We start from the raw sequence: 15,713 nt of genomic DNA on the forward strand, positions 1-15,713 counted from the left end.
AATATAAAGTATTTAGCCAATGCTGCTCCAATAATGTATAGACTATCAGATGGTAAATAAATTGCACTGCATGGCTAAATAGTATTGAATTTTTAAATTTGTCCTATTTGCTGTGAGCCGTGTTTTAACTTAAAACAGGGATGGGGAGACAAAGAAGTGTGAAACGTCATCCTGCACACAATAAAGGTATCAGAATATGGCTATATGTTGTTTTGTTTGATTATTTTTTCCAGAATCTATCCTTTTTTTTTGCAGTGATTGTTTTAGAAATCAAAGTATTATTTTACATTTGCTATATATTTTTTTTTTTCCTCTTTATGGTTACAATGTTTAGCTTCCCTTTCTGTGTAGCACCTCAGGTCACCCCTTACCATGTACTAGTAGTTTGTTGTGGTCTATATTTTGCTATTTGGTTTTCATTTTGCTACAATTTTCTGTTTAGTGAATACTTCATGCTTTAACATCTTTATGCTTCACAGTCTTCATGCTTTAACATTTTTTTTAACTGTTTTTTCCCCTTTTCCCCATTCATCTCTCTTAAAGGGACACTATAGTCACCAGAACAACTAGAGCTTATTGCATTTGTTCTGGTGTGTAGAATCATTATCTTCAGGCTTTTTGCTGTAAACACTGTCTTTTCAGAGAAAATGCAGTGTTTACATTACAGCCTAGTGATAACTTCACTGGCCACTCCTCAGATGGCTGTTAGATGTCCTTCCTGGGTCATGGCTGCCTAAAATGCATCCAAACAGTCAGTGTCTCCACCCTCTGAATGCAGACATTGAAATTTCCTCATAGAGATTGATTCAATTCATCTCTATGAGGAGATGCTGATTGGCCAGGGCTGTGTTTGAATTGTGCTGGCTCTGCCCCATAGCTGCCTCTTTGTCAGTCTAAGCCAATCCTATGGGGAAGCATTGTGATTGGATCAGGCCACTACTTCTGATGATGTCAGCAGACAGCTTGTTTTTCTGAGGCAAACAGCATGCAGAGTTGAATACAAGTAAGTGTTACTATTTTTAGGGAGGCATGAGGGGCCAGATGGTGGTTTTAACCCTATAGGGTTAGGAATACATGTTTGTGTTCCTGACCCTATAGTGCTCCTTTAATAAAAATGCTTGCACTCTTTTCTCTACTTGCAGTCTCCATCATTATGCTTTCTTTGCTTACTCTTCTCTACTTAGTTTTTCCAGTCTGTCTCTTTTTTTTATGTCGGGGTGCTCCAGTAGATGTGATATACTTGGATTTTGCAAAAGCATTTGATACAGTCCCACACCAAAGGTTACTATTAAATCGGAATCAGTTGGTTCAGATGAAAAAACGTGCTCTCGGATAGAATACTGGTTTAAAGATAGAGTCAGAAAGTAGTTGTAAATTAAATACGGTATTTTCAAATGGACAAAAGTGGCAAGTGGAGTGTCTGATGGTTCGGTTCTGGGTCCTGTGATCTGTTTATAAATGATCTTGGAGGGGCATTGAAATGTATGCATTGTCGTTTGCAGATGACACAAAACTAGGTAAGATAAAACAGTCTGAACATGATGGGTGACTTTTTGTCTTATCTACAGAAGGATTTGGATTAAATTGGGGACTCTGCACTGGCAAATGAGATTCAATAAAGAAAAAGGCAAAGTCATGCAGTTTGGAATAATGATCCCACAAGTCACTTATACTTTAAGTAGGGTTGAGGTATGGATACCGTCTAATGAAAAGTACTAGGAAACAATTATAGAAAACAAACTAGGCAACAGTATACCATGACAGTCTGCTATAACAAAAGCTAGTAAGGTGCTGTCTGTCATATGTAAAAATTGGTAGATTCGGGGGCGGAGCCTGATCAGCATCCTGACCACACGCATGGCTGCAGAGCTCCTGCAGCTAAACCCGGAAAACTGCTTAAAAAATAGGCAAAAACAGCTCTCACCCGCACAAGACTTCCCTGCCTGAGCTCAGTGTGCCCCACTGAACAAAAGGATACCCGTCTTGTGAGAATCGGTGCACGAAATCCACGGATGCATGAACGCGGCCTACAGGCGCGGGAACGTGGGAGAGGCGGCCGATCTCCCCATCCTCTCGTTAGCCGCACCGGTGGCATGATGCTCCCCCCCCCCGGATCGGTGGGGGTTATCCCGATCCAAGCCGGGTTGCCCAGGAGACCGTCTGGGCTGATATCCCTCTCGTACCTCCAGTGAGCCTCCCCACCGGGGACTGGCACGGGGAGAAACAGCACAAGGTATCTTGGGCACCAGCACTTGCGCCCCAATGCCACAGGGAAGGTCACTTATACTTTAAGTAGGGTTGAGGTATGGATACCGCCCCACCTGCCCGCACCTCAGCGGCCCCAACTACCCTCCTCAAACAGGGCGCTACTACCTTACCAGCTCACAATACCAGCCGCGACGCTGACCAGGAGACAGGGAGGCTTGACGCAGGTGTGTGTTGTGGGTGGAAAGCCCCTCCGCGGCCCACTGAGGAGAGAACTCTGAAAGACCCACAGCAGGGCGCCTGCCGCCTTCTGAAGGAAGGCATAGGATGAAGGGACATTGCACCAATCATGCCACGCAACTGGGACTACTCAGCTTAAAGGACGGCATGCCACCCAAGACCCCAGACCACAGTGAACATATTACAAACCTTAACATGTTTATCAGTTGTTTAGCATAGTCTACACTAGTTACTCTACCTAGCACATAGATAGCAAGTCAGTCCCTACTTAATGCATATCTCTACTGCAATTGCGCACATTTTCACTAATCTCGTTAATTTTTCACTTTCCACTGATTCGATCCCTACTACTGCCTCAGCTGAGCAGCTTATCTTTAGGTGCATTACCAATCTGTATCTAATATGTCTCCCACGCCTGCATGTCAACCAAGTACCATGTTTAATATGCCTCTGTTGCCTACTTTGTTCGTTTATATTCTTAGTTAATCAACTAGCTAATCGAACCATTGTTTAAATACTAAAGCGATGATACTCAATATAACTATTAACCCTAAGCTACTGTTACCAAGCGACAAGTAACTAATAATGACAAATGTAACTAGCCAGTTTGTACCTAGCCGGTTTTATTACCAAAAATCTGTGCGTTTCATCTAAATGCTGCATGACTGTTAACAATTCTGTGTGCTCAAACTGTCTGAATATGCTGTTGTGGCATTATTGACATGCTCATGTTATTTATGCACAGCAAAAATAAAGAATACAAAAAAAAAATAAAAAAATAAATGGGTAGATTCACATGATCAAAATATAATTTTGCCTCCATATAATTCAATGGTAAGACTCCATCTTAAATATGTGGTGCAATTTTGAGTACCTGTTTTAAAGAAATATATTGCAGAACTAGAAAAACTACAGAGACGAGATACAAAATTAATACGGGATGGAAATATTGGTTTTGAAGAAAGGCTAGAAAAACTGCATTTGTTTTCTTTACAAAATAAGGCATTCCAGAGGGTCAGTACAAACCGCTACGAACTAACTATTCTTTAGCCGGAATATACAACAGACAAGAAGTCACCCATTGAGCCTGGAAGAAAGGTTTTTTTTCGCTTACAACAGAGGAAAAGGTTCTTTAAAATAAGAACAATAAAATGTGGAATGCACTACTTGAAGATATTATCTTATCAGATTCTATAGATATTTTTTTTTAAAGGCCTGCGTGGTGTTTTGCAAAAACAGAATATTCAAGTATATAGTTAATATGTTTGTGAATAGGTTGCTGTCAATAATATTTTTTTCCCTCTTTTGTGGCATTATTGGAAATCGCTACAGATGGGGTTGTAATGGTGTAGCCATGTCTCTTGTTCTTTTCCTGTGTGCTTTTTTTTCTCAAATCGGTCATTCATTAAACAATTTGTTGAGAAATAAGGCCAAAATAGAAAGGTTGGAAAAAGTATTCACTATACCTGAAAGTTTTTCTAACTTTGCTATTCCAACTTAAATTTTAAAAGAGACCTATCAAATCTGATATTTGTAAATGAGACATGCACGTAGAAAGAAAGAGGGAAAGGAGACATAAGGTAGACACTTGTAGTGAAAGGAGCCAGATGAAGATGTATACACTGCATAATCTATACATCCATTTGCACAAACGCACAATGCATGATCAAAACATGTCAACACACGCAAGCTTTAATACATACAACCATACACATAGACAAACTACCCAATATATACATCTATATATATATATATATATATATATATATATATATATATATATATATATAGATTCCAAGTGCCCCGCACTCAATTTAACCGGTCTTGTTCGATGCCTCGGTGCAACAGCTCCAGCCACTCCATATATTCCCGAAAGAGTGCACTCAAAGGACTTGTATAAATTTTCAAATAAATGCTTTAATTCAGCAAATATGTACCAAGTGTACAGATCAAGTCGACGTTTCAGTCCAAACTGACTTTTATCTTTATCTTGATAAAAGTCCGTTTGGACTGAAACGTCGACTTGATCTGTACACTTGGTACATATTTGCTGAATTAAAGCATTTATTTGAAAATTTATACAAGTCCTTTGAGTGCACTCTTTCAGGAATATATATATATATATATATATATATACACACAATGCCTATTCCCTACATCCATACAGAGACACTATCTAATACATACATCCACACACACACACAATGCCCAATACATATCACAAACTACTAAAGGAAGACCTCTGTCATCTCTCACATACTCAGGTATGGGCTGGGAGCACTGAAAGCAGCCCCATTTTGTTCCAAGTCAGAGACATCCTTCCCTTCTTATTACAGAGCGCCCTAATTTACTTAATTTGTGCGCTGGGGGGAAGTAAAGTGTAATCATTTTCTTCCAGCATGGCAGACACAAGGTGAACAGTTTGGTCTGTTTGTCAACTATGCAGGACATGTCCTGGGACCCATTTTTTTCCAGAACAGGACCCTAAAACATGGGGCTGTGGTGGCAAAAACAGGACAGTTGGCAACTATAAGAGTCACATAGTGAGTTTTGAGTAAAGCTTCAACATTATTTTTGTGCTTTAGGTGGTCTTCAGAAAGATGGACTTTTTTACTTTTGGAATAATTTGAACCCCTTAAAGACATTTGTATGTGTCATTACACCATACAAAGCATTGGTTTTAATGACATTAGGGTGTAATGACACGTCCGAACGTTTTGGTACAAGCATGTTTAAATCCCTCCTGACACCAGGTAGTTCCAGGCCCTAACTGATACTTGAGGCTCCCCTCTGTCAGCTGAGGCCATGTTTAGCGGGTCCAGGCTGACAGATGAGCTGTATGCAGTTCTCAAAGGGAAGTCCCTTTAAGTAAAGATTTAAATACCGGTGGCACCAACATAATTTGAGCAGAGTTAAATACCTGCTCAAACCAGGGAGTCCCAGGCTATAAGTGATACTTGGGGCTCCCCTCTGTCAGCTGGGGCCATATTTAGTGGGTCCAGACTGACAGATGAGCTGTATGCAGCTTTCAAAGGGAAGACCCTTTGAATAGAGATTTAAATACCGGTGGCAGCAACATAGTGTGAGCAGAGTTAAATACCTGCTCACACCACGGAGTCCCAGGTATCAATCATACCTGAGTCTAACCTCTGTCATCTGGGATTTAAATCCCTGATGGAAAATTCTGGTGTGAGCAGGGTTAAATCCACCGTTCTTAGCCATAGGCCCCATACATAGCAACCTGAACCTATCACATGAAGCTTGTAGGCCGATAGCATCTTATTAAAGCTAAGTCAGACCTATCTACACTCTTTTAGTTTAGTATTCTCGATAAGGTTTATTTTCTTTTTCTGGTTATAAGGATTTTCTTAATCCGAGTAGCAGTACAGTTTTACGCAGCTGGGAATTACCTCCCTAGGGCATTGGCTGCTTGCCTGTAAATCAAAAGTATTATTATGATAAAACCTGCCCTGGTAACCTTAGAGCACCCTAACTTTCAGCAGTGATTTCTACTTCCCGACATTCCCGTGCCTCTTCATACCTCGCAGATTACCCTTCCTACTGGGGTGTAGCGCGGGCAATTAGCCTAATCGCTAGTGTATGTGTACACTGGGTATTTTGAATAGCTGAGCATACTCGCCCGAGAGATTACTATTTTGGTTTCCACTATATCTTACTGAATGCTCATATGCCTACCGCAGCTGGGAATAGCCCAACCTCACGGAGCCTAGTACAGCTTGTATTTCAGTACATATCATTAGACAGAGCTCACTTTCCCCAGTTACGCGTCCTTGCAGCTACCCACTGATAAGGAATGTAGGTTTGATACCATGATTTTTACCTTCTGTCTCAGGTTTATTAACATACGCAAGAGTCTGGCAAGCTCCGTAATACACATGTTGACATCGCCCATTTTAGCTGTTAAACCAGTGGGTCCAAGCAGCACACGTGTTCTGCTACCTAGCTGGGTACTGTTCGTTAGGTACTAATCGACCGAGCTCTGAAGGGAGCCTGATTATGTTATGTGGGTTATTTTTCTATATATGACCAGCTGCATACTTCCAATGTGATTCATCCTTTTCAAGTGTTATATGTTTTTCATTATGTGTAAGTTATATCTTCACCCCCAGTTACTTTTCTGTTGCGAGTGTTGGGGTGTGGGGATAGACGCAGTGGACAAAGCCTGTGTACTATTCCGTCATATGTTTTCATTAACTTGACGTCACACTACACGTGCACCTTATACTGAAGTATATTTCTGTAGTCAAGCCACTGATGCGCACATGATAGTTTAGTCTCGCATCAACAGCAAGTCATGCAAACATAGCATACTTGTGTTGATTGTCTGTTCAGGCCACACCTGTTACCTTTATTTTCTTTACAAAGTTATAAAATGAGGCAGACCCCATAAGGAGCATAAGTGCAATTGGGGCCTATCATTGACATGTATCTTAGACTGTTCCTGAAAATGTCATGCTAACCTCTACATCTATTGTGACTCCTTTTCCAATTGTTGTACAACTATAACCTGCCTTAATAAAACAAAGATTGAAAAAAAAACAAAAAAAACAGTATATACTAAAACGGCAGCTTTGCATGTTTTTAAAGAGACCCGATGATGACTTCTCTGCTTGCATTGTGGTCGCCCGGGGTTGCAGGAGAATGTAGGTTTTACTTAGCAAGTATATGATTTCCTAAACTGACCAATCATTTTCATTATTTAATCTGCATTTTTAAGCAGAAATCCCAAGTATTTATCTATTAGCCTATGGAGGGATATATCCATAGACTTTCTTACAAAATCGTAATATAAGCTGGGTAACATCTGATATGACTGTACATCAATAATGTAGTCTACCTTTTAACTATAGGTTCAGGAAATAATCCCAGTCAACCAGAAAAAAACGGGTGAGGATGCATGCCCATTTTTTCTGTGTTTTGTCATGCATTAAAGCCATGCAGTACTCTATTGTTGCTTATGGCATTGAAGCTTATCAGGAAGGCGCAGGAGCCACCACCAACAAATGTGGTACAGCCAGCATCAATACCAAGATCAACACCACTATATATGGCAATATAAATAATATATAGTAATACAAGTCTAATTTCAGTTGACTTTTCTGTGATAAAATGCCTGTTCCTTTAATGTTTGTGTTGCAGGAGTTGATCGCCTAAGCCAGGTATAGGCAACCTTCGGCATTCCGTTGTGGACTACATGTTCCATGATTCTTTACCAGCATTGTTGCTGTAATAGCATTATGGGAGATGTAGACCATATCATCTAGAGCCGAAGGTTGCTGTACCCCTGGCCTAAGCTACACTATAGTCCAAAGAATTATACAGGGTAAGCTTCAGTGCCCCAGAAAGGGTTAAGTATATTTTGTTGTGCAGTAGTGTGGTGGAGCTCGGTATCAACAATAATTCTTGAATAGCGCTGAATGCTTAGTCAGTGTGGTGTTCTGTATTTATGTTATGTTTATGGATACTGATTAGTTTTGTCATTTTAGACAACCCACATCAGAAGGAAACAGAAGCCAGCTCAGGTCAGATGTCATACTGTGTCTGTGGCGAGGATGGAAACACCTGTGTCACAACACTACTCTCTGATTGCTTGAAATCTTGATATGACTAATGCCAATAATAACGACACGAGGTGTAAATGACACTGCAATGGTGCGCAAATTGTTATTGGAACCTAGCCCTGTATGTTATATCTCAAATCTGTGTTTTTCCTTGATAAACTACACAAATAGCTGTTTACGTTAAAGCCAATCGGCAAGGTTTTTTGGTGACTCATCATACAACAAAGCCATCACAAAATATTTTGAATTATAATGTATACATTGTTATATCTTTTTTTTATTTAGTGTTCACTGCCAAGATGAAGTTTATTAACCTTCATGTATCTTATCTCACAAAAGCAACCCACTTATTTTGCTTGGTTAGGAGAAAATAACAGTGTTTCAACAACTTTGTGTGATACCATAGTGATCACACAAAGTTGTTGAAACACTGTTATTTTCTCTTAACCAAGCAAAATAAGTGGGTTGCTTTTGTGAGATAAGATACATGAAGGTTAATAAACTTAATTTGATGCAAGATCTAAAAAAAATAAAAAATAGTTGAGTATATGAAAGAAAATAATATTGAAACCTACTATGGAACCTTGTACAGTATTTCAATAAAAGCTAATACACAGTACTCAGAGCTCTTGTCACATGGCTCTCGGAAATGCTTAGCGGTGCCTATAAGCATGGGTACCTTCTGTAACATAGTAATCCTGGTTGAAAAAAAGACTTACGTCCATCAAGTACAACTATGCACACATCTATGAGGTTGATCCAAAAGACGGCAAAAGAAAAAAAAAAGTTTGTGCCACAAACTCGGACACATTGTTCCTTGAATCCAAAATGGCAATTCGCTATCTGTAACTTAATTGATGTTTCATTCATATCGTGATTGAGTGAAACATGGGGGGAGCATTCAGAAAGCAAATAAAAGTGTAGGAAGGATGTTATTATAACTATAATGAGTTGTTATCCTTGTTTTTTAGTGGACTTTTTAATATCCTTTAAACTTACTGTCGCATGAAGACAATGGTGTTTTTACAGGTGTATATATGCATACAGAAAAAAAGAATAATTTGAATAGCACAACATTTTGCACCCATAGTAAATATTGTAGATGAACTAACATGGACCAGAGCTCCTGCCATGGCTCGTTTTAGTGTTTTATATTACTAATGTAGGGGAGTGCTTTCCCTTTCAACCAGGTAGTGGTGTCCTTATTGCTTTCAACACGTGCAACGATTAAGGCAAAGTTTTTATCATCGTGATCCATCATCCAACTAGGATACCATTTCTACACCGACTAATTCAAATCATACTCACTCATATAAAGCAAAGATCAAGCAGAACACTACTTAATAGCCAGTGCCACCACCAATTATAATTCAAATGACTTTAAAGCATGCTGAAAGAAATGCGGGCATCCCTACCTAGCTGACAAAAGGAGTAGTGAAAATATATTGGACTGCCAGAATAAGTTTTCACAATATATATTTCATATTGCACTGGCAAATAAGCATCACTATGTATTTCCAAGAGTCAAGTGGTAAAAGCTCTGATTAGTTTGGTTTGTGCATTTGTTTTTAATACTAATACCCAGTACCTGTAGTATAGGTGTACAACTCAGGACTACCCAATAAATCACCAGATCACTTCAACTTTTAGGACAAATTGCTGAAATGTAAAAACTCTCAGCAAGTGTCCAGTTTGGTTATTGCGTTCTAAAATTTGACCATTCCCAGTTTGGTGTGTAATCCACAGGGGTTACATCTGTAATCGAATGTCCAGAACCACAGTCTATCAATATCTATGAAATACAATGCACCTAGCAAGTCACTGAAACATCAGGCATGTCTGTCTACCTAAATCACTCACACAGTCAGTCACATTTTTAGCATATTACACATAAGTATTTCTTTAGTGGATATTTTGTTCCCTGGTCTCTGTACCTGGTTGGTATCAGTCCTGACAAAATATCTATATCTTTGTATAAACACAGCTGTGACTATACAGGGGTTTAGTCTCTAACAGTTTAATTGACTTACACATATACAGGGACATTGTATCTGTTATTGTGTAAGTAAAAGGTCCTTTCACAATAGTGTCTTCTGGTTCTGCATCACATCAGTAAATGACAAGCAATATAACTTCATAACACCTTCTGTCTGTCACAGTTGTCATGGAATCTGACCACTTTTTTTTCTCCAAATTGGCAGATTTGTAGTGGGTGATATTTGTAAGTGAGGGAATGCTCCAAGCATGAAAATCTATTCTTTGTAAGTTCTTTGTCAACTCCGTTAACTGCCACCATTGACAATAAATGCTCATTAGCAGTTAAAGAGATGGCAGTGTGTCGGTTGGAACAAACTGTGAGCCTGATTTTTACCAAAAAGTTTAAACTCAGTGAAAATAAGAAATTAATGTCTACATTCCCACTATACCAACAATTTGTGAAGGAGGCTAATTATACGCTAGTAAAATAGTTTATATATTAAAGGAAAAAAAACCATTAATTTTTGGGGAAGATCTTTTTACGTGATAATTTAAAGTATTAATTTTCGCTACAGCTGAATTCCTGCATTTAGACCCCTTTCAGTAATATACATGCAATAATAAATATAACAGAAACTACCCAATAAACAAAGTATTTTTGTCATAGTTTTGCCCTTGCTGTATCTTCAGAATTCTACATAAGTTTCAGCGATTTGGAAGACTCCATCTTCAGACCATGACCCGTTCTTCGAGCTCCCAAATATGTCCTCCTGTTGTACTGTACTTTGTTAACACTTGGAGTGCCTCAGTTGTTAATCTTTGCAATATGTTTGACATTTCTACAACTCTGCAAGAGTTACACATACATTACAGTCTACATGCTATTTCTGTAAAAAAAAATGTACAACAAGACAATGGGTTTTGTGATGTTCAGTTTAAAAGGTTTAGCAAGCCTTATTGTACAATCTGATATTTTTGCCACATGATTCTAAAATTGCAACACACCAAGAGACACTTTTTGGTAGGCTTAAAGATGCCTAGAGATTATATTCAGCATATTACTCATCCAGATACTTAAAATTTTAGGTAAAGTCATATAAGTCCCTTTGATTCGTCTGTGTGGTTACTCACCGGTTGAATGCAGGGTACTCCTGGGGGTAATTGAATCAGAATCTTCTTCACCAAAAATCAGTCGGAAATCCAAGTCTCCATCCTGACATATTGCAGCACCCATTTGTGGAGGGAGAGGGTTTGTACTGGAGAATAGACAGGAAGGACAGAGGAGTAGAACAGACTGGGAAAGAGAATACAGTTAATAAAGGGATAGCAAAGATTAAAAAAAAAACTGCAATATGATGAGGTTGCACTAGTTAGAATAGAAGCGGAAAAAGTATTTTAGAGGCAGTCAAATAAAAGTAAAAAAAAAAAGCTAAAACAGAAAAAGATTGTGCTGATTAAGTTGAAGAGTCACACTGAAAAAGAAGTTAAGGAAAAGTGAATTAGATTGAGACATAAAGCAGAGCACAAAGTTACCGTGCTGGACTGCTGCTGCCTATGCACAGATACATAAATATATATATAACTGTATGTACATAGATCCAGACATAGGGTAATCCTCCTATACACTGCAGTATCCCCGGCTTCCCTAGTGCTGCTATTCACCCTATACTACTCTGTCCTTAGCATTCCTTCACTCCCAGATTTTTTTCCCTGACTTTTTTTTTTTTTTAATAGGAAACTTATTATAGTTTTTTTTTTTTTTTTTTTTTTGTTCCAGGGCAGGGAAAACCCAAAAAGAAGAAAGGAACTTTTCCAGCACCTCCCCTTGACATTTCCAATTGGCTGCAGCCTGTCCTGACATCATTCCAATCTTTTTCTAGCTCTGTCCTGTGCTCTCTCTAAAAATACAGTATGTCACTGGAAGGGAGGTTTGTTTTAAAAAGACCCAGGCATTTGACAAACAGATCTTTGGTTGGCTGAGCAGGTTCCTGCCCCTCTTCCAGACTGGCTACATGACCTGCCAGTTCAAAGTGACTCAGAAGAGAGCCCATTCCTCTGAAACCAAACTGTAAGAATTTGGTTTGGTAAATGGCCCAGCAATCCTTTTAACTCTTCAGCTGCTTGTGACAGAAATACTGTGAGGTCATTAGTGTTAATCAGTGCTATTCCTCTGGAGTATTACAGATCAAATGTTTGTTTATTAAATACTGGGAATTCATCACTTTTACTGTCATTCCCATGCAGTCTCACAGTTATCCTTCTGGCGCTGTAAGAGTTAACCACTGCAGACAGCTGCAACATGCTGTGCAACATGATCATACGCCACAAGACAGGGAAGTGGTTAAACTATAAACGTTTCATTTGTTAAAGTGTTATTAAGGAAATTACTTTAAAGTCAACCATTCTTAAAGATCAACGACTCTGTTTTGAGAATGTTGTTTTTTTTGCAAACTAGACTTTCAGAGTCACGAACTACCGGTAGACTTTCAGAAAGTTAGCTCTGGCAAATGACTTGGAATGTTAGCTTTCAAAAACTAGACTTTCGAAATGTTAGCTTTTGCGAACTAGAGACTTTTACTCTGATAGCTCTCATGACTTAGTCTTTAACAAAGGTGATGCTCACAAATTGGGCTCAAGTTAGATCTCATGGAATGTTAGCTTTCACAGACTAGACTTTCAGAATGTTAGCTCTTGTAAACTAGCCTTTTGCAATGTTGGTGGTTAAAAATGTGACTTTTTGAATGTTATCTCTCATTAACTTGACTTCTAGAATGTTAAGGGACCACTAAAGTCATTCAGACAGTGGCGGCTCTAGAAAAAGGGAGGCCGTTGGCAAAACTCAAACACGAGGCCCCCATTAACACCAATAATTATTAAAAATAGGGGTTACATTGTGTGTATAAGGAGCTGTAGTTATATTATAGCTTATGTTATATGTTATAAGGGCAGGCTTGCAATGCTGGATACAGAGAGCTTTTCTCTGTAATTATTGTTAAGAGGCTTGCGGTGCTGTGGCCCCCTGTGCCACTGCGTTGTGAGCTCTGTGCATTACTTGCAAACTAAATTAACAATTTTACGCCGTTACAGCGTTCTACGCCGTCCCCATTTAAATGGGCTTTAAAGCCATTTCGGCGGCATAGAACGCCGTAACCGCTTTCTGCCCCAGGAGCTCGGAGGTATTTACTCCGCCACGATCCTCTTCGGGAGGACTGCCTGACAGCCCAGGCAGCCTCCCATGGCAAATTAGGCCCCCGGAGGCCATGTGTTCGTTCTCAAAGAGCGATCACATGGCCCCCTATAGCTGGCTGTGTATCTGCCAGCAGGGGGACTGTCTGCAATGTCAGACAGTCCCCCTGCTGGTGGGAAGTATAATAAAAATATTAATAAACATGTTAAAATCAATTACAAGTATTTATATATGTGTATTTATATATATGTAAATATATAAAATATATATATATAATATATATACATCTTATATATATATGTAACATACGTAGTGCATTTTAATGTTAATATATGTACATATATTAGTATTAAAATACACTTAGAGTGAAGTTACATATATATAAGATGTATATATATTATATATATATATATATTTTATATTTATATATATACACGTATAATTACAAGAATATATAAATACAATAATAAAATAAATAAAATATATATATATTTTTAATAAATTATATATACATATGTAATTTCATTCTAACTGTATTTTGTTATTAATATATATATATAACAAAATACACTTAGAATGACATTCTATATATATCTATATATAAAATACAAACAACCGCAAATATATTTATATAGATAAATATATATAATTACATAAATGATTACATAAGTATACACAAATAATTTAAATACATATATATGTATATATATTTAAATTCTACATGTATATTTAAGTAATCTTTTAGCATAATTATGTGATTTTATTAATTAAAATTTGATTTACATACCTGACAACCCAGGCAGAAAGTGCAGAGAATTTAATTCGCAAGCACTATATTTAACCCTGTAACTTTCCAAGACACCATAAAACCTGTACATAGGGGGTACTGTTTTACTCTGGAGACTTTGCTGAACACAACGATGATATTTTCAGTAAAAATTAAGTTTTTTGCATTTTTCATACATGAACGGCACTTTTATTGATGATATTATTTTTGTAATATGTTTTATTGTTTTGAAACACTTATGTTTGTGTTCAGTGAAGTCTCCCAAGTATAACAGTACAACCTATGTACAGGTTTTATGGTGTTTTGGAAAGTTAGAGAGTCAAATATAAGGCTTGCATTTCATTTTTTGCACATTGAAATTTGCCAGTTTGGTAATGTTGCCTTTGAGACCGTATGGTAGCCCAGGAATGAGAATTACCACCATGATTGCATACCATTTGCAAAAGAAGACAACCCAAGGTATTGCAAATTAGGTATGTCCAGTAATTTTTAGTAGCCACTTATTCACAAACACTGGCCAAATATTTTTTGCTTTTTTCACACAAAAACAAATATGAACGCTAACTTTGGCCAGTATTTGTGACTATGTGGCTACTAAAAAAGACTGGACATGCCCCACTTGCAATACCTTGGGTTGTGTACTTTTGCAAATGGTATGCCATCATGGGGGTAATTCTCATTCCTGGGCTACCACACGGTCTCAAAGGTAACATTACTAATATGGCAAATTTTAATGTGAAAAAAATGAAAATGGAATGTGCTATATTTGACCCTGTAACTTTCTAAAACACCGTAAAATCTGTTAATGGGGGGTATTGTTTTACTCATGAGACTTTGCTGAATACAAATATGTGTATTTTATTGCAGTAAAAGCAAACAATATCATGACATTTACAGCTAAAATGTCAGAACTACATTTTTTTTAAATCTTAATTTCTCAGTTTTTTTATTTCATTCATAATAAGTTATGTTTCATATATGAATAGTTCATGAGATTTAAAGCCCTGTTTCTCCTGAACAAAATTATATATAATAAGTGATGGTGCACTTAATATGAAAGAGGTGAATTACGGTTGAACAGACATATAGCACAAATTCCAGGTTTTGTTTACATTTTGTTTTGATCAGAACGTGTACTATTGACTCCGTCCTGAAGGATTTAATCTGCAATAAACACATTTCATTTGCAAATATGCTAATCGTTTAGACATGATTATGGGGTATACCACTATACTACCCTCACATTGCAGTATAAACACACACAGTAATACATGCACACATATGCACACTGTTACAAACACACATATACACACTTCTACACCAACACAAATACACACTTGGATACATGCCCATGCATACACACACAAACACACTGATCCACAGAGACACATTGACAAATACAGACATATAGTCACAATGTGTATTTGGCTGTGTGTTTTATCTACCATTGTATGTGCCTGATAATGTGTATCTGACAATGAGTATCCTTGTGTGTGAACATGTGTATGTTTGTGTCTGAGACTATATGTGTGCGGGTTAGCTGCTTGCAGTTTGTTGTGTGTATGGGGGGCTGCCTGTGACACAGTGAGTAAAGAGGTAGCTGTTTCAAGTTGAGTGTGACAAGGTAAGAAAAGTGCATGAGACAGGGTGGGAGAGTGAGTGTAACAGAATGAGGGAGGGTGAGTGAGAGAGGTTTGGGGGGTGTGGGTCACATGGTTACGTGGTTGGATGTGAA

General features: G+C 38.0%; 1 protein-coding gene across 2 annotated transcripts in view; it reads right to left on the reverse strand.

Moving 5' to 3' along the window:
• The window catches only part of NFATC4 (nuclear factor of activated T cells 4), an 81,156-nt gene extending 69,111 nt beyond the window's left edge, over window positions 1-12,045 (reverse strand). Inside the window, exons 1-2 of one of the 2 annotated variants that reach the window (XM_063454831.1) lie at window positions 11,824-12,045; window positions 11,136-11,298 (exon numbers count right to left, since the gene is read on the reverse strand). In XM_063454831.1, the coding sequence (XP_063310901.1) occupies window positions 11,136-11,298; window positions 11,824-11,868 (208 nt within the window). In that variant the 5' untranslated portion in view covers window positions 11,869-12,045. Of the gene's footprint in view, window positions 1-11,135; window positions 11,299-11,537; window positions 11,780-11,823 lie in introns of those variants that run through there. The other variant, XM_063454832.1, reaches the window with a different exon arrangement.
• Between the last annotated feature and the right edge of the window lie 3,668 nt (window positions 12,046-15,713).

The sequence above is a fragment of the Pelobates fuscus genome, chromosome 5 (genome assembly GCF_036172605.1).
Source record: "Pelobates fuscus isolate aPelFus1 chromosome 5, aPelFus1.pri, whole genome shotgun sequence".
NCBI lineage: Eukaryota > Metazoa > Chordata > Amphibia > Anura > Pelobatidae > Pelobates > Pelobates fuscus.